Source organism: Megalobrama amblycephala, linkage group LG4 (genome assembly GCF_018812025.1).
Source record: "Megalobrama amblycephala isolate DHTTF-2021 linkage group LG4, ASM1881202v1, whole genome shotgun sequence".
Lineage (NCBI taxonomy): Eukaryota > Metazoa > Chordata > Actinopteri > Cypriniformes > Xenocyprididae > Megalobrama > Megalobrama amblycephala.
The window spans coordinates 40,284,738-40,304,370 of record NC_063047.1 but is presented as its reverse complement, the minus strand read 5'-3'; the positions used below and the strand labels follow the sequence as shown (position 1 = coordinate 40,304,370).

The window sequence follows — 19,633 nt, the reverse complement described above, 5'->3', positions numbered from 1 at the left end:
TGAGGGATTCTAAATGTAATTTCTTCATTTTCCAATGATGTGTTTGACACAATTGTTATCTACAAACAAATATTCTCATTTTGCAGCTTGTTTTGAATATATTGTATGAATTTGCATTCTTAATTATGTAGTTTTTTTTAATAATAAAAAATGTAATGTCAATGTTTTGGTGTTCAATTGTTTATTTTGTAATAAAGATGTGGATTTCACTCTCAAAGACAAGACAACGCAATACAATGCTTCATGTTCACCACAAAAGATGACAATATAAAATATAATTTCACACTCTTGATACTGTCTTTTTCTTCACACTCGCGGAACGGAGAGACTCGCGGGTGTGTGTGTGTGTGTGTGTGTGTGTGTGTGTGTGTGTGTGTGTGTCTTCCCACGCACCCCTCCCCCGCCTCTCTGCGCTCGCTCTGCCCAAAAAATGTGAAACCAAATCCGAGCAGCAGGTCACAGAGCCTAGTTATTTTAAAACCCAATACTCAGCTACCTCGACAGGACCATGGAAGTATCGCGGAACGGGCAGTTTAAAGAAATAACCGTCGCCTTGAGAGATTCAGAGTAAAATGAGGGAGCGCCACTACGCTCGTTTAGTGTGTATTGTTGTTTGGCTGCTCGTGCGTCTCCAATGTCTCTGCCCGTAGTACTGCCTGGATCTTGTTGTCGTTTATCAGGGGCTGCTCTGGCCCATCAGCTCGCAAACGCATCTTACAGAAGTCGCAGCCGCTGTGTGTCCGCTCTTCCGTCCCGTATGTCTGGATCGCAGACGCGCATCATCCCGGCGCTGCTGCCCGCTCGCCCTCTGCTCTCCCTCGGCTTGCTGCAGCTGGTTCTCGGCTGCTCCATGGTGGCGCTCTCTTTCGGGGCTCTGTCCCTTAGCAACTCGCCCCCTATTAGAAACTCCTGTCCGTTTTGGGCCGGGTCTTCTGTGAGTATTAGATTACTGGCCATAATCAGAGGTGCTAATGTTTTTATTTTACACCACATATGCATGATAGAGATATTAAAATATTTGCTTGACAATATGTCACTGTATTTGTCTACAGCTTTTAATTGATTCATTACAAACCGACAGGTATAGTGAAGTTTTATTGCGGTCTAATGTGTGTCCAATGTAGTCTGATACAGAAATGTGGTGCCATCTGTCTATTTCAGAGCAGGCTATATGACCACATCAGACACTGTAGTTTACCAATAATTCACTATGATGAAAGATCTGATCTGTCATTATGTTGTAAAGTCTAACTAATAACAAATTTACAAGTACTAATGTGCAGTTGTTGCTTCAAGGAAATATTTCTGCCTGATATATTTATTACTTTTATTGCTGTTACCAAATGTAGTTAGGTTAATTCAGTTATATTAAATAATAATATACATCCAATACAATTGTAATATTATTATATTATATTAAATAATAATTTAACTGATTTTGTTTACTTTTTAAATCTTTAGGAACTATCTTAGTGCCAAGTTTTTTCCTCAGAAGTGCCATTTACAATATTATCCCCCATATTTAAGTATGCTGTTACATTTGTGGTCATTGGCAGGAGCTGAGTGAACTCGTCACTGAAGTCATGGTTGAGTGTGAATCTCTTTTACTGCTTAACACTCTATAGTGAGATACTGTTTATAAGTAAAGCTGCCATATTATGCATACCACTCACCTAAAAAACATCTTTTGGCATGTAAGCAACAGTTAGTTAATAAGATCTAATGTTTATTTATATGTTTGAATTTGAAAATCAAGAAAATTAAACTCTAAAAACAGAAATTATTGTGTCATTTACCAATGATGGAAATAAAGATATTATAATAATGTTGAAATAACTGTCAAGTTGATTGCCTTATTAAAGAATATTTTGCATTAAAATGAAATCTATTTATTTAATTACCTTTTATAGGTTACCTGACAAAACATTTTACACTGAACAATGTTTTTTGATTGTTGTGTATGAAAAGAAATGAGCCAAACACAAGAACCCTTCAGCTGCAATAGCAGTCCCACAGCATTCAGTGTAATTGACAGGAAGTGGCAGGGTTAGAGGAAATGCAAGGGAGCTGAGTATGGACAATAGTATTTGAATGAAGCTGCTGTAGACAGCTCATCTAACAACACTCTGAGTGAGATGAGTCATTGAAACAGGATTTAAAAGTGCTAAAGGCTCTTTTGACAGTGTACGGCATTTGATGGGTAATAATGGATTCATTTTCAGTTAACCTGTCTGGAAGTGTTTGCCTCTTTGCTGAAAGTACTGTTTGTTTTCTACAGGTCATCCTCTCTGGGATTATAGGACTAACCACATGGAAACGGCCAATGCTACTATTGGTATGTGTGTTTTGCCAATCTAAGACTGAGGGTCTGTAAGGCGTCAGTCTTCTTTGTGATCCCTTTTGAATAAGCAGATATATTTATTTTTTACTTTAAAGGTGCCCTAGAATCAAAAATTGAATTTACCTTGGCATAGTTGAATAACAAGAGTTCAGTACATGGAAAAGACATACATTGAGTTTCAAACTCCATTGCTTCCTCCTTCTTATGTAAATCTCATTTGTTTAAAAGACCTCCGGAAAACAGGCGAATCTCAACATAACACCGACTGTTATGTAACAGTCGGGATCATTAATATGTACGCCCCCAATATTTGCATATGCCAGCCTATGTTCAAGGCATTACACAAGCCAGTATTAACATCTGGATCTGTGCACAGCTGAATCATCAGACTAGGTAAGCAAGCAAGGACAACAGCGAAAAATGGCAGATGGAGCGATAATAACTGACTGATCCATGATATCATGATATTTTTTGTGATATTTGTAAATTGTCTTTCTAAATGATTCGTTAGCATGTTGCTAATGTACTGTTAAATGTGGTTACCATCGTTTATTACTGTATTCACAGAGACAAGAGCCGTCGCTATTTTCATTTTTAAACACTTGCAGTCTGTATAATTCATAAACACAACTTCATTCTTTATAAATCTCTCCAACAGTGTAGCATTAGCCGTTAGCCACGGAGCATAGCCTCAAACTCATTCAGAATTGAATGTAAACATCCAAATAAATACTATACTTACATAATCCGATCCATGCATGCAGCATGCATGATGAACATCTTGTAAAGATCCATTTGAGGGTTATATTAGCTGTGTGAACTTTGTTTATGCACTGTATAACTGCATTTATAGTCGAGAGCTCGGGGGGGCGGGGAGCGAGAGATTTAAAGGGGCCGCAGCCTGAATCGGTGCATAGTTAATGATGCCCCAAAATAGGCAGTTAAAAAAATTAATTACAAAAAATCTATGGGGTATTTTGAGCTGAAACTTCACAGACACATTCAGGGGACACCTTAGACTTATATTACATCTTGTGAAAGAACGCTCTAGGGCACCTTTAAAGTGGTTATATGATGTTTACTACACAGAATTAGTCCTGTATTGATCTGAACATATGTTTTAGGGTAATCTTCTGCATGCCCAATGTCCTTATGTTAAAGGCAGTTGTTAGGCCCTTAAATGACCCCTTTAAGAGGATCTGTGCAGACCAGACATTCAGTTAAGATCTTGTTAATTAATTCTCAAGCTGACCATCAGCTTCTTCCTGTTGCCAATCATATACACTACTGTTCAAAAGTTTGGGGTCAGTAAGATTTTTTTTTATTTTATTTTTTTATAAAGACTTTCATTTGGCAAGGGTGCATTAGATGCTGTTCTTTTGAATTTTATATTCATAAAATAAATGTTTCTGGAGCAGCAAATCAGCATATTAGAATGATTTCTGAAGGATCATGTGACACTACAGACTGGAGTAATAATGCTGAAAATTCAACTTTGCCATCACAGGAATAAATTACATTTTTTTTTAAAATATTTCAATAGAAAACAGTTATTTTAAGTTATAATAATATTTCACAATTTTTTAAATTGTATTTTGATTAAATAAATGCATCCATGGTGAGCATAAGGGACTTCTTTCAAAAACATCAAAAAATCTCACTGACCCCAAACTTGTGAACGGTAATGTAAGGATCATTTGATAATTCCAGATTTGGGCAGTAATATTATATTTGTCAAATAAAATGACTGACTAGTATTAATCTTTTTTGTGTGTCTCACACAGGTGAATCTGTTTGTATTGCTGTCAGTGGTCTGTATCCTGCTAAACCTGGCAGGGTTCATCCTCTGCTGTCAGGGGGCTCAGCTGGTCTCCAGTACCATTAACTGCCAGCTGGTGAGGAATCTGTGCTCTTGAACATGTGCTGTGTTCGAGATAATAACATCACAATGTCAAATGACTCATGTATTGATGATTGTATTCAAGCACCTAGATGCAAAATGTAAACAGAATCCCAAACTGGGGCAACACTTAAGATACATTATTAGGGCAACACAGAGCTACACAAAATATACTACATAAACTAATAAATAACATTTGTTGTATTGTTACAGCAAAGTATAATAAATGGTATTAGTGTATTAAGCCTGTAACATTTGTGAAAGGTAACTCAAATTGTGTGTAAAATTATTATTTTGACTAGAATATGAAAAAGTCTTGTGGCATGGCTTTTTTTACTTGGACCAATTACATATTTGTAAACAACTACATAGCAACCTCTTTGAACACCCTGGCAACCTCATTGCAACACTGTAGCTAACACCCAGAACACCTAAGCACTGGCTGATATGACTTGTTGTACTTATTAATAACATATTACGGAAAAATAAAAAAAAACATTGTACAGACCATACATCTGTACCATGTGTATAGGACTGAAGTTTGTCAAAGTCAAAGAGAGCCCTGAAATTGAGAGTCAAAGCAGGTTCCAGCTTTCCTTGGATTTGATTTAGTTTTTGGGGTGCTGTCATTTCCATGATCTGAAGGCTGCTCTTTCATCATTTCCACTTGTCATGGAAATGCCTTATTGGTGACCTCATATCTTTGAGCTGTTATGGCATGCTGCACCAGACTGCTCAAAAGACTGTGTCAAATTAAGAGAAGTGCCTGGAAACTTCATCCTCAGTCTCCTACTTTGAATCCAAGCAGTTCTTTAAGTGTTAATATATCATGTCATCAGACGTCAATGAGAAACGTCATAATAAATGTGTTTCTGTGTTTCAGAGTGAGCAGGGCGATCTCTGTTACTGTTGTTCAGAAACTCCGAGCACTCAGTGCCAAGAGGAGAAGTTGATTAAGATCTACGCAGGTCATGCATGTGGCACAATGAGAATCCTGCTCAAGGTGTGTGCGCATCTTTTTAAATTATTTTTAAGTTAAATTATTATTATTATGTTAAATTATTATTACACTACTACTTGGTTGGTTGATAGATAGATAGATAGATAGATAGATAGATAGATAGATAGATAGATAGATAGATGGATAGATGGATAGATAGATAATAGACAGACAGACAGACAGATAGATAGATAGACAGACATCTAGACAGAGACAGATAGACAGAAATAGAGATAGACAGAGTGATAAAAGAGACATCAAACAAATAATTTGTTTCTTCAGTCAGAATGAAGTATTCCAGAGGGCCATGTACATGGTTATTAAATGCTAGGAGGGAGATAAATACATGCACGCTTGAACAAGTTTTATTTAACAGCAGTAGATTTGGATGTCATAGAGTTTTCTCTCTTTCAGAAAGTGCTCTTTGCTTTGTGTGCACTGAATGCTTTGGCCACAGCTGTGTGTCTGGTTGCTGCTGCTCTCAGATATCTCCAGATCTTCTCAACCAGACGGCCCTGCATGGTGAGATAAATATACAATAATTTAATTCTTGGTCAGTGTGGCATAGATTATCAACACTGTTTAGACATGTTGTGTCAGATATTTCTAAGATATTTCATATTGTGTCAGATATTTTCCTGGTCATGTGATAATAGTGGAATTTTGATTTTGATCGTCTTTGGCAGGAAGAGGCCAGGCCTGTTCCAGAGGAAGTGGAGGAGCAAACTCATCTTCCTGACCCTGATGAATTTGTAGCTCCTGCACCTCCCCCTTCATACTTCTCCACCTTCTACTCCTACACCCCTCGCCTGGCTCGCAGGTAAAATATTATTTAATTTAATTATTATTACTTGAGTCAACCTGACTGTATTGGGTTTATTTTTAATGACACATACACAATATTGCCAAAAGTATTGGGACACCCCTCCAAATCATTGAATTCAGGCATTCCAATCACCTCCATGGCCACAGGTGTATAAAATCAAGCACCTAGGCATGCAGACTGCTTCTACAAACATTTGTGAAAGAATGGGTCACTCTCAGGAGCTCAGTGAATTCAAGCGTGGTACCGTGATAGGTTGCCAACTGTGCAATAAGTCCATTCGTGAAATTTCCTCACTACTAAATATTCCACGGTCAACTGTTAGTGCATCATAACAAAGTGGAAGCAATTGGGAACAACAGCAACTCAGCCACGAAGTGGTAGGCTACGTAAAATCACAGAGTGGGGTCAGCGCATGCTGAGGCGCACAGTGCACAGAAGTCGCCAACTTTCTGCAGAGCCAATAGCTACAGACCTCCGAACTTCGTGTGGCCTTCAGATTAGCTCAAGAACAGTGTGTAGAGAGCTTCATTGAATGGGTTTCCATGGCCGAGCAACTGCATCCAAGCCTTACATCACCAAGTGCAATACAAAGCGTCGGATGCAGTGGTGTAAAGCACGCCGTCACTGGACTCTAGAGCAGTGGAGACGTGTTCTCTGGAGTGACGAATCACGCTTCTCCGTCTGGCAATCCGATGGACGAGTCTGGGTTTGGCAGTTGCCAGGAGAACGGTACTTGCCTGACTTCACTCTGCCAAGTGTAAAGTTTGGTGGAGGGTGGATTATGGTGTGGGGTTGTTTTTCAGGGGTTGGGCTTGGCCCCTTAGTTCCATTGAAAGGAACTCTTAATGCTTCAGCAAACCAAGACATTTTGGACAATTTCATGCTCCCAACTTTGTGGGAACAGTTTGGGGATGGCCCCTTCCTGTTCCAACATGACTGTGCACCAGTGCACAAAGCAAGGTCTATAAAGACATGGATGAGTTTGGTGTGGAGGAACTTGACTGACTCTTGACTTCAACCCAATAGAACACTTTTGGGATGAATTAGAGTGGAGCGAGCCAGGCCTTCTCGCCAACATCACTGACTGACCTCACAAATGCGCTTCTAGAAGAATAGTCAAAAAATTCCCATAAACACACTCCTAAACCTTGTGGAAAGCCTTCCCAGAAGAGTTGAGGCTGTTATAGCTGCAAAGGGTGGTTCAACTCCATATTAAACCCTACGGATTAAGAAGGGGATGTCACTAGTTCTTGTGCACATAAAGGCAGGCGTCCCAAAACTTTTGGCAATATAGTGTGTCTTAATGTATACTTTTTATTTGATGAATTACACTACTTTTATTTAAAATGAAATGAAATAAAATGTAAACCTTTGGAAAAATGTACAACATATACTATCATTCAAAAGTTTGGTACGATTTATAATGTTCTTAAAAGAAGTTTCTTATGCTCAGTATATCAATCTTGGGTGATGAATACACTACTATACTATTCAAAAGATATATATTTTTTTTAAATGTTTTTGAAATAAGTCTTTTATTTTCTGCATTTTGATCTGCAAAAATACAGTAATAACAGTATTTTTTTGTGAAATATTATTACAATTTAAAATAACTGATGTCCATTTTAATATATTCTATGTCAAAATGTAATGTATTCCTGTGATGCCAAAGCTGAATTTTCAGCATCATTACTCAAGTCTTAAGTGTCACATGATCCTTCAGTAATCATTCTAATATGCTAATTTTCTGCTCAAAAACATTACAGTTGTATACAGTTGTGCTGCTTAATATTTTGTGGAAACCCTTTTTTCAGGATTCTTTGATGAATAGAAAGTTCAAAAGAACATCATTTATTTAAAATAGTCTTTTGTGACATTATACATATTTTAACTGTCACTTTTGCTCAATTTAATGTGTCCTTGCTGAATACAAGTATTAATTTCATTAAACTAACCCCAAACTTTGACGATATTGTGTGCATATGTAAGGTAAGCTTGCGTATTTCAGCCTTACACACTTTTGTTTTCAGATCAGCTAAAATATCTATTAGGGGAACATCTGCATAATTTCACTTTTTTACAGTATATGATACAATCTTTTCAGCATTCCATGATCCTGCCTGAAGCATTACACACACATTCGTGCAGACATGCACTTTGACCTTGAACTCTTAACCAAAAATACAGCAGGATTTGTCAGATTTGTGAGTGGGTGGTTCAGTGTTTGGCAGGCAACCAAAATGTTTTGGCAACCTAAAACAGGATTGAAGTTTGTGTGTGGGAAAGCATGATATACTCCTGTTTCACTGGATGTTCTGATCAAACACTAATGGGATTATCTACATTGTTTACTGTCATTATCTTCTCATGGCTTGTTTACAGTGTAAATGTGTGTGTTTTGACAGAATGTTTGGTGACGGTATGATTCCTCTTCCTCACATTTACGGTGCCAGAATTAAAGGAGTGGAGGTCTTCTGTCCTCTAGACCCTCCTCCACCTTATGAAGCTGTTGCATCACAGCCAGCAGCTCAGGTACTGAATCATATAGTGATCATATGCTATCTGTTATCACATAATCATATCTGTCAAAAGGCACTTAGCATTTACAGCATTTATTCATGATAGTATTTCAACTCAGTTTGTGAAGTAGACCTTACTGACCTCAAATCAGCAAACATGGCACTGTGTCCTGGTCCAGCTGGCTTACATTGGCAACAGCTCAATCAAATACAGTCCTTGTCTGCTCACTGACCTTCTGTATTTATATCAGGCCCAGAATACTGAAGTGCAAATGACTGATCTGACCGAGGTCCTCACAGAGAGTGCAGAGACGGAGACGCACAGTGATGGTATGAACCAGTTGTATTTTTGTGTATAGACCTCCGGAGAGGAGCGGAATTGATAAACATTGACATTACAGACTTAAAGGGATAGTTCACCCAAAAATGAAAATTATCCCATGATTTACTCACCCTTAAGCCATCCTAGGTGTATATGACAATGTTCTTTTAGACAAGCACAGTTTTAAAAATATCCTGGCTCTTCCAAGCTTAATAATGGTAGTGAATGGGGGGCGTTATTTTGAAGCCCTAAAAAAATGCATCAATCCATCCATCCATCCATCTCCAGAGGGTTAATAAAGGCCTTCTGAAGCGAAGTGATGGGTTTTTGTAAGAAAAATATCATATTTAAAACTTTATTAACTATAATAACTAGCTTCCGGCAGACAGTCGTAAACATCGATTATGCATATGGATTATTTTTATGATGGATGGATGCATTTTTTTGGGCTTTAAAATTGCGCCCCCCATTCACTACCATTATAAAGCTTGGAAGAGCCAAGATATTTTTTTTATCTCCGATTGTGTTCGTCTGAAAAAAGATGGATGGCTTGAGGGTGAGTAAATCATGGGTTAATTTTTATTTTTGGGTGAACTAAACCTTTAAGGCCAGTTCACACCAAGGATGATAACTAACAATAATGAATAAAAGATATAGTAGCTCTAAAAATCATTCTAAATGTAAAAGAGTAACAGAGTTCATACCACAGCTATAAAGATAATGCCACAGATAAACAATATTGTTGGAATCACTTTCAATTTTTCCAGCTGATGAATGATAAAAACATTTACAGCCAATCAGAATCCATCCTGCTACCTGCTTTAAAGAGCTCGAGCATTTAAAGCAGCAGACGACAAAACTGCAGCTCTAATGTAGTTATCGTTATAGTTTTCCTTATTGGTGTGAACGGGCCTTTACAGTTGTGTCTGCACATTAAACCATGGCAGGAGAAAGTATTTTAACATGGAACAAAAGACAGTTCACCTTTTAAAACATTGCAATTTAGGTGTAATGATGTTATAATCAACAAATAGAAAATTCCCCTTTGAAAATCTGGATCTGCAAAATGGAGCTGCTACTTACGCCTACATAAACGTGTTATTGACACCGCATATATCAATCCAGTGCCTCTGGTACTCTATATTTAATCAGGATGCTCACAGCGTATCACAGTACCGTCCATAATTATGTCATCTGTGTATTAAAGGAAATGTATTTTAGTGGTGGCAGTTGTATGTCCAGTGTTCCTCGGTGTGGGATTTATTTTTCTTTTTATAGCTGTCTGTATCCTTCAACACATTCAAAGATAGGGCAGTCCTACATGTGTTTTTAATGATCCTTCACAAGTTACTATAAAGTGGCCACTTGTCAAAATCCTTTTTTGCATTTTACTAATTTCACACAGAATTTTTCGTTACCAATTACGTATATTACCAGCATAACAATTTAAAATGGAATTGAATTGAAAAATGAAGATGAATTTGGTTTAATGACAGTAGAACTTGAACTGCATGAACTTCACAAGTTTGTCATTTCCAGGTTTAAAAGGGATTGTAGCATACGGTTTTAATGTGGTCTTACTGTACACTACTGTTCAAAAGTTCAGTAAGATTTTTAAAAATAAATTAATATTTTATTCAGCAAGGATGCATTAAATTGACCAAAAGGGATTTCTATTTCAAATAAATGCTGTTCTTTGGAACTTTCAATTCATCAATTCTCATTCATCATGTGACACTGACTGAAGACTGGAGTAATGGCTGCTGAAAATTCAGCTTTGCCTTCACAGGAATAAATGACATTTTAAAATATTTTCAAATACAAAATAGTTATTTTACATTGTAATAATTTTTCACAATATTATGGTTTTGTTTTGTTTTTGTTTTTAACAAAAAATGTAGCCTTGGTGAGCATAAACATCTTTTAAAAAAAAAGGATGGATGGATGGCTCACTACGCATAATGACACGAGATAGATGTTGTTGTTTTTTTAAAAAATGTATTTAATTAAATTTCAGCATAAACATACATTGCTAGACAGATACTTAACAATCTAGCCAACATAATTTATTTACGGCTGAAATATTGCAGGTATATGTAACAATCAAAGTATTTATCATTATGTACTTTAAAAAATATTAAAGTACATTAAAACATATTAAAATACAATATTAAAAATGCCAGAAAAAATATCAGTTCTGCTGTTGTTCATAAATACCAGTAGTGATGTTGACAAGGAGCCTGTTGTCATGTCACCATCAGTGTCCCAATGTGAAGTGAGCCAGGGCCCTTAAAGGTGCCATAGAATTGAAAATTGAATTTTCCTCGGCATAGTTGAATAACAAGAGTTCAGTACATGGAAAAGACATACATTGAGTTTCAAACTCCATTGTTTCCTCCTTCTTATGTAAATCTCATTTGTTTAAAAGACCTCCGAAGAACAGGCGAATCTCAACATAACACAGACTGTTACGCAACAGTCGGGATCATTAATATGTACGCCCCCAATATTTGCATATGCCAGCCCATGTTCAAGGCATTACACAAGCCAGTATTAACGTCTGGATCTGTGCACAGCTGAATCATCAGACTAGGTAAGCAAGCAAGGACAATAGCGAAAAATGGCAGATGGAGCTATAATAACTGACATGAATCATGATTACATGATATTTTTAGTGATATTTGTGAATTGTCTTTCTAAATGTTTCGTTAGCATGTTGCTAATGTACTGTTAAATGTGGTTAAAGTTACCATCGTTTCTTACTGTATTCACGGAGACAAGAACCGTCGCTATTTTCATTTTTAAACACTTGCAGTCTGTATAATTCATAAACACAACTTCATTCTTTATAAATCTCTCCAACAGTGTGTAACATTAGCATTAGCCCCGTTAGCCACGGAGCATAGCCTCAAACTCATTCAGAATCAAATGTAAACATCCAAATAAATACTATACTTACATAATCAGGTATGCTGCATGATGAACACTTTGTAAAGATCCATTTTGAGGGTTATATTAGCTGTGTGAACTTTGTTTATGCAATGTATTAGAGTCGCGAGCTCGGGGGCGGGGAGCGTGAAGATTTAAAGGGGAAGCAGCCTGAATCGGCGCATATTTAATGATGCCCCAAAATAGGCAGTTACAAAAATTAAATCTATGGGGTATTTTGAGCTGAAACTTCACAGACACATTCAGTGGACACCTTAGACACCTTATATTGCATCTTGTGAAAAAGCATTCTAGGGCACCTTTAATGTCCTTACCAGTGCCCGAATTCGATATACTGATTCAGGAGCTAGGGAGCTGATTAAGACGTACCCTTAGACAGCACAACTCTTAAAATGGTCTATGGTTGACTTTTTGTTTTGGCCAGATTCCTCTTTTGATGGATTTGACCAAGCAGTTGCTGACATAGGACAGACATAAATAGACTGGAAAAACTAGAAACATTTCAGTACAAATGTTTACTTTTTTTATGTAGTTTCTTTGCATGTTTTGTTCAGACCGAAGCTGTCAGACGGCCATATTGAGCCCCACACCCCCGATACAATCCAGACAGCCTCACACCGCAGTTTCCTCCAGCAGAAAACCTCACAGACCTCGCCTCCGCAGGTCCAACAGTGACCCCGTCCTGCTAGACCTGACCGCCAAAGGTAAGGGAAGGAATCCTTAAAATGATCTGATTGGTCAATTCTAACAGCCTGCAGTCAGATATTTTTGTATAGTGACCCCTAAACTGTACATTTGACAACCAGATTTCTGCATTGCTGTGCTGTGCTGTGCAGATAAATCAGGAGTAAGTGCAGAGGCTTTGTGTGCGCTGTGTAAATATGATGGTTTTTCTAGACTAGTTCTAGACTAAATGTGAGCATACATTTACTCATTTACTACTTCTCTGGCATCCTATTTTTCTGTATTACAGAATAGTAGCACAGCTGAAAGGCTTGTTTGTTTGAACTGTGCCCTCTACTGTACACGCATGAATTTGCATTTCCTTCAACCTGAGGCTTATTCATTTCAATTTTGATGTGAACGGGTCTTTACATTTCTGCCAAAATAGAACTTTTTAGTTGTTATAAAAACAAACAAACAAACAGCCCAGCCCAGATGAGAAAAAGTAATGCAAAAGTAATGTAACACATTACTTTCCATAAAAGTAACTAACGCAATTAGTTACTTTTTTAGGGAGTAACGCAATATTTTAATGTAGTACTATTAAAAGTAACTTTCCCCAACACTGCAGCTGACTGTATATTATCTCGTACATTTAAGCTTACACACTGCATAGAGAATTGTCTTGTTTTCCAGTAAAACATATATATTTTTAAAATATAATTTACCTAAGCAAAATTAGATATTAAAAACAAGTTAAGACTTCAGATATTATATTTTAGAGTATTCATTTAATTTAATTTCAGGATATATGTTCTTTTTAGGGTGTTGAGATGTTCTTGTAGCATACATTCAGATTGGACTTGTTTTAAGCCTAAATCTACATTAAAAGTTTTCCATAAAAGGTCAAAGAGTAGACACTGACACAATTCTTTATAATTAGTTTATGAACATTGGCTCCTCTCTGATGACAGATGGAGGTTTCTTTTTACTTGGTGTATGTATCCAAAGCAGAGGGTTTGATAGTAAATCTAGAGAAACTATACCTGTCAGTGGTTACTTTAAGCTCATTTTAAATATAGGACTTCTCAGTGTTACTGTTGAGGGTCGGCAAAGAGCGAAGGGGGTAAGGGTCTTACATACACTGCCATAAATTGACTTCCTTATTTTTTCAAGTTTCTTCAAGAAATGCTGTCAATCTCGCTCTTTCTCACACACAAACACACAAGTGAAAACTTCTCTTATGTCTGTCTGATGTAGGATTAAAGGTTTGTGAAGTGTTTTTGCTTTGCTAGTTCTTATCTGTCTTCCTGTACAACTGATAAAGCAGTGGTTTTGGGCGTTATACCAATACCAGCTGACTTAGATGGATGCATTTCTGTTTATTAACTTGATTATCAAAAAAACAGTTCAGTTTCTAGTCCTAAAAACCTATAATACATTTTTGAGCCATGGGTTCCCTCAGTGATTTTGAGTGTTTTTGGAACAGCGGTTTATCATTTTTCAATTTATGAGTACAGAATGGCCCGTGTTTACTTAAAATGGATTGAAGAGACTTTGATGTTTTGTCCTACCACTGAAATTACACACAGTCCCAGCTTAAAAGTGAATATTCAGGATTCCCTATTCAGGCATAATAAAAGCTTTATGATTTAATTTTTGAAAATGAAGACAGCCATAAATGTTAGTATTGTAATTATACTGCTTATAAATACAACCCGAATTCCGGAAATGTTGGGACGTTTTTTAAATTTGAATAAAATGAAAACTAAAAGGCTTTCAAATCACATGAGCCAATATTTTATTCACAGATAGAACATATTCACAATAGAACATAGATATTTTATTCACAATATATAGATATTTTATAGATATTTTATTCACAATAGAACAAAGATAACATAACAAATGTTTAAATTGAGAAATTTTACACTTTTATCCACTAAATGAGCTCATTTCATATTTGATGCCTGCTACAGGTCTCAAAAAAGTTGGCACGGGGGCAACAAATGGCTGAAAAAGATTCAGCTGGGAGAACATCTAGCAACTAATTAAGTTAATTGATATCAGGTCTGTAACATGATTAGCTATAAAAGGGATGTCTCAGAGCAGCAGAATCTCTCAGAAGTAAAGATGGGCAGAGCTGTGAAAAACAATGTTCCTCAACATCAAATTGCAATGGCTTTGCAAATCTCATCATCTAGAGTGCATAACATCATCAAAAGATTCAGAGAAACTGGAGAAATCTCTGTGCATAAGGGACAAGGCCGAAGACCTTTATTGGATGCCCGTGGTCTTCGGGCCCTCAGACGACACTGCATCACTCATTACAGTACATTACTAAATGGGCCCAGGAATACTTCCAGAAACCACTGTCGGTAAACACAATCCACCGTGCCATCTGCAGATGCCAACTAAAGCTCTATCATGCAAAAAGGAAGCCATATGTGAACATGGTCCAGAAGCGCCGTCGTGTCCTGTGGGCCCAGGCTCATTTAAAATAGACTGTTTCAAAGTGGAAAAGTGTTCTATGGTTAGACGAGTCCAAATTTAACATTCTTGTTGGAAATCACGGACGCCGTGTCCTCCGGGCTAAAGAGGAGGGAGACCTTCCAGCGTGTCTTCAGTGTTCAGTTCAAAAGCCAGCATCTCTGATGATATGGGGGTGCATAAGTGCATACGGTATGGGCAGCTTGAATGTTTTGGAAAGCACTATGAATGCTGAAAGGTATATAAAGTTTTTAGAGCAACATATGCTCCCCTCCAGACTACGTCTATTTCAGAGAAGGCCTTGTGTATTTCAGCAGGACAATGCAAAACCACATACTGCAGCTATTACAACAGCATGGCTTTGTCGTAGAAGAGTCCAGGAGCTGAATTGGCCTGCCTACAGTCCAGATCTTTCGCCTATAGAGAAAAATACGTCAAAGACGACCACAAACTCTTCAGCAGCTGGAAACCTATATCAGGCAAGAATGGGACCAAATTTCAACTCCAAAACTCCAGAAACTCATAACATCGATGCCTAGACGTCTTCAAACTGTTTTGAAAAGAACAGGAGATGCCACACTATGGTAAACATGCCCCCGTCCCAACTATTTTGAGACCTGTAACAGGCGTCAAATTTGAATGAGCTTATTTTGTGCAAAAAAGTGTAAAATTTCTCCATTTAAACATTTGTTATCTATGTTCTATTGTGAATGAAATACTGCCTCATGTGATTTGAAAGTCTTTTATTTTTCATTTTATTCAAATTTAAAAAACGTCTCAACATTTCGGGTTGTACTTAAATACTTGACTTTATTATTTTACAGGGAAATATTACAATAGCAATATTTCTTGTTTTATATTTTTATTGAATAATAATAATTAACAAGATTAAATAATTAACTAGTGTACATCATTTTACAAAAATATGCAGTAATCCAATATAACAATAATCATTGTTACATTGGTTTCTCTCTCTCTTATAGTAATGAGTTGTGAAGCAGCTACACAGACAGAATTAGGCCCTGGTCCGGCGTCAGTGACTGGAACAGAGCATGGGACGGTAACGCTACGTCGGGGCCGTGGCAAACGGAAGCCTCGACCCAACTCCATGGTGGACTACCAGAACTATAGAGACACAAAACTGCTGGTGGCACGCTTTCTGGAGCAGTCCTCATGCAGCTTGACCCCTGAGGTACAGGAGCTGGTCAACAGCATCAAAACCGTGCTGCGCTCTGATGAGGAACACATGGAGGAGGCCGTTCGCTGTGCCAGCTTCATTGATCAGGCAAGACACATGGGATTAAAAACGCATAGAATTGTGTAGTGCTTAGAACACATGCTCTGACACATTTTGCTTTGGAGCTCAAGTGGGTGATTTAAGTTTGAATCCAGCTTGCGACATTTAAAGGGATAGTTCACCCAAAAATGAAAACTGACATCATTTACTCGCCCTCAAGTTGTTTCAAACCTGTATGAATTTCTTTCTTCTGCTGAACACAAAAGATGATATTTTGAAGAATATGGGTAACCAAATAGTTAATGGACCATTGACTTCTGTAGTATGGAAAAAAATAATATGGAAGTCAATGGGGCCAATCAACCTTTTGGTTACCAATATTCTTCAAAATTTCTTCTTTGTGTTCAGCAGAAGAAAGAAATTCATACAGGTTTGGAACAACTTGAAGGTGAGTAAATGATGACAGAATTTTCATTTTTGGGTGAACTATCACTTTCACTCTGTAAAGCCGGACATTTGAAATACTAGTCAGAAAAATCTATTAAAAAAATGGAACCTTTAGGTTTATTGAACCTTTTAGACAAAATCTAAAAAAAATAAATAAATAAAAAAAAGTGTTTAATTTCCTGTTCTTTCCTATCATGTTTCCAGGCCATCACAGTTTCAGAGGTTGCCCCAGCTCAATCCACCCTCCACAGACAGGTGCAGACGGAGCTCACCTCCAACACGCTGCCTCTGCGCAAACGGCCGGGCATCCTTCACCTGCGCAGCTGTGGTGATCTCAGCTCCTTCACCTGGGCACAGCTCCAGACAGGGCCGGAGCGCAGGACAGGCACTCATTCTCGAACTAATTCCAGGATGGGCTCTCGGGCAGGATCCCGCCGCTTGGAACAGGAACGCCCACACAGCCTTATAGGAGTCTTCCGAGAAACTGTCCTCTGAGCGAAGTCTCAAACAGACTGTATAAGCGTGGAACGAGAGGAAACGGACTCTGCCCCAATTGGGTGAAGGTATAATGAACACCACATGACTGAAGCTAAGCTTTGTATAGAGCACAGATGATTTCACTTCATTTTTAAAACATATCTGTTTTTGTTGTCAGTGTGTATACTGAATACTTTTCATTTTTAATTTTACAGTTGGGATTCCAGCTGTTGCTTGTTTTTATTTTTTCACATTATTATAATGAAACACTGGGGGGGAAAAAAACAATGTTTATTTACCATATGCCCATGTTCCTCATGAAAAAATTATTTAAAACATTTAAAAATTGACTATGTGAAAAATACAATATTAATAATCTTTAATAATAAAGAGAAAAATGCAAATGTATGGACATATTTAGGTTATGTAATGTGCTGATTAAATCAGCATATTGTGAGGTAGAGGATGAATTTGTAACTTTTTTTAATTTTATTTTTATTTGACCATTCTGAACAATATTATTATTTCTCCAAAGATTTTTTTCAGAGATGTATTGTGCATTATTACTGAATATGAGGAAGCTCATCTGCATTGTATGGGTGAAACATACTATCCAAATTCCACCAAGATTAAACATGGTTTTAAAAATCATCTGCCTGTTCTGTTTTTTTTTTTTTATTCAATTGACATTTCGAACATGTAAAGTAAACTTTTCTAATTATATGCTACTGTTCAGAAGTTTGGTGTCAAGAAGATTTTTAAAAAAAAGAAATTAATACTTTTATTCAGAAAGGATGCATTAAAGGGACTGTTCACCCAAAAATTCTTTGCTCTGACACATTTAGCTTTGGTGCTCAAAAGGATGATTTGAGTTTGAATCCAGCTTGCAACATTTAAAGGGACATTTCACCCAAAAATGAAAATTGTCATCATTTACTCACCCTAAAGTTGTTCCAAACCTTTATTAATTTCTTCTGTTGAACACAAAAGAAGATATTTTGAAGAATATCGATAACCAAACAGTTGATGGTCCCCATTGTCTTCCATAGTAGGAAAAAAAATACTATGAAAGTCAATGGGGACCATCAACTGTTTGGTTACAGACATTATATTATTTACAAAATATCTTCTTTTGTGTTCAACAGAAGAAATAAACTCATACAGGTCTGGACCAACTTGAGGGTCAGTAAATGATGACAGAATTTTCATTTTTGGTTGAACTATAATTTAAATTTTAATGTTATAAATGTTTTATATTTCAAATACATGCTGTTCTTTTGAACATTCTATTCATCAAAGAATCTTAAAAAATGCATCTACAAAATGGTTTCCACAAAAATATTAAGCTGCACAACTGTTTTCTACGGAAGAGGATTAGGGCCAAGCAATAATAAAAAAATAAAACCATCTGGAGATTAAAGTTGTTAAATTTCGAGAAAAAAGGTCGAAATAAAATGTTGAGAATAAACTCATTAAATTGCAAGAAAAAACTCGTTAAATTTCAAGAAAAAAGTCTAGATAAAATGTTGAGAATAAACTCGTTAAATTACGAGAAAAAAGTCGTTAAATTTCGAGAAAAAAAGTCAAGATAAAATGTTGAGAATAAAGTTATTAAATTACGAGAAAAAAGTCGTTAAATTATGAGAACAAATTCGTTAAATTATGAGAAAAAAAGTCAAGATAAAATGTTGAGAATAAAGTCATTAAATTACGAGAAAAGAGTCGTTAAATTATGAGAACAAATTCGTTAAATTTTGAGAAAAAAGTCGAGATAAAATGTTGAGAATAAAGTCGTTACATTTCGAGAAAAAAAGTCAGGATAAAATGTTGACAATAAAGTCATTAAATTACGAGAAAAAAGTCGTTAGATTATGAGAAAAGTCGTTAAATTTAGAGAAAAAAAGTCGAGATAAAATGTTGAGAATAAAGTCATTAAATTACGAGAAAAAACTCGTTAAATTATGAGAAAAGTCGTTAAATTTCGAGAAAAAAAGTCAAGATAAAATGTTGACAATAAAGTCATTAAATTACGAGAAAAAAGTTGTTAGATTATGAGAAAAGTCGTTAAATTTCGAGAAAAAAAGTCAAGATAAAATGTTGAGAATAAAGTAGTTAAATTTCGAGAAAAAAAGTCAAGATAAACTGTTCACAAAGTCATTAAATTACGAGAAAAAAGTCGTTAGATTATGAGAAAAGTCGTTAAATTTAGAGAAAAAAAGTCGATAAACTGTTGACAAAGTCATTAAATTACGAGAAAAAAGTCGTTAGATTATGAGAAAAGTCGTTAAATTTAGAGAAAAAAAGTCGATAAAATGTTGACAATAGTCATTAAATTACGAGAAAAAGTCGTTAGATTATGAGAAAAGTCGTTAAATTTCGAGAAAAAAAGTCGAGATAAAATGTTGAGAATAAAGTCGTTAAATTTCGAGAAAAAAAGTCAAGATAAAATGTTGACAATAAAG

The 19,633-nt window shown here is 36.4% G+C and overlaps 1 protein-coding gene across 3 annotated transcripts; it reads left to right on the top strand.

Moving 5' to 3' along the window:
• Window positions 1-354: 354 nt before the first annotated feature.
• On the top strand, window positions 355-17,822 carry fam189a2 (family with sequence similarity 189 member A2). 3 transcript variants are annotated; one of them, XM_048189269.1, is made up of 11 exons: window positions 355-934; window positions 2,279-2,335; window positions 4,126-4,236; window positions 5,125-5,244; window positions 5,656-5,763; window positions 5,928-6,061; window positions 8,473-8,599; window positions 8,838-8,916; window positions 12,412-12,561; window positions 15,994-16,295; window positions 16,899-17,822. In XM_048189269.1, the coding sequence occupies exons 1-11, from the start codon at window positions 635-637 to the stop codon at window positions 17,187-17,189; spliced, it is 1,779 nt and encodes a 592-aa protein (XP_048045226.1). In that variant the 5' UTR covers window positions 355-634; the 3' UTR covers window positions 17,190-17,822. The 3 variants fall into 3 exon arrangements, with proteins under 3 accessions (XP_048045226.1, XP_048045229.1, XP_048045227.1); XM_048189272.1 differs by lacking the exon at window positions 355-934 and adding an exon at window positions 947-965; XM_048189270.1 differs by lacking the exon at window positions 355-934 and adding an exon at window positions 1,016-2,200.
• The last annotated feature ends 1,811 nt before the right edge of the window (window positions 17,823-19,633 follow it).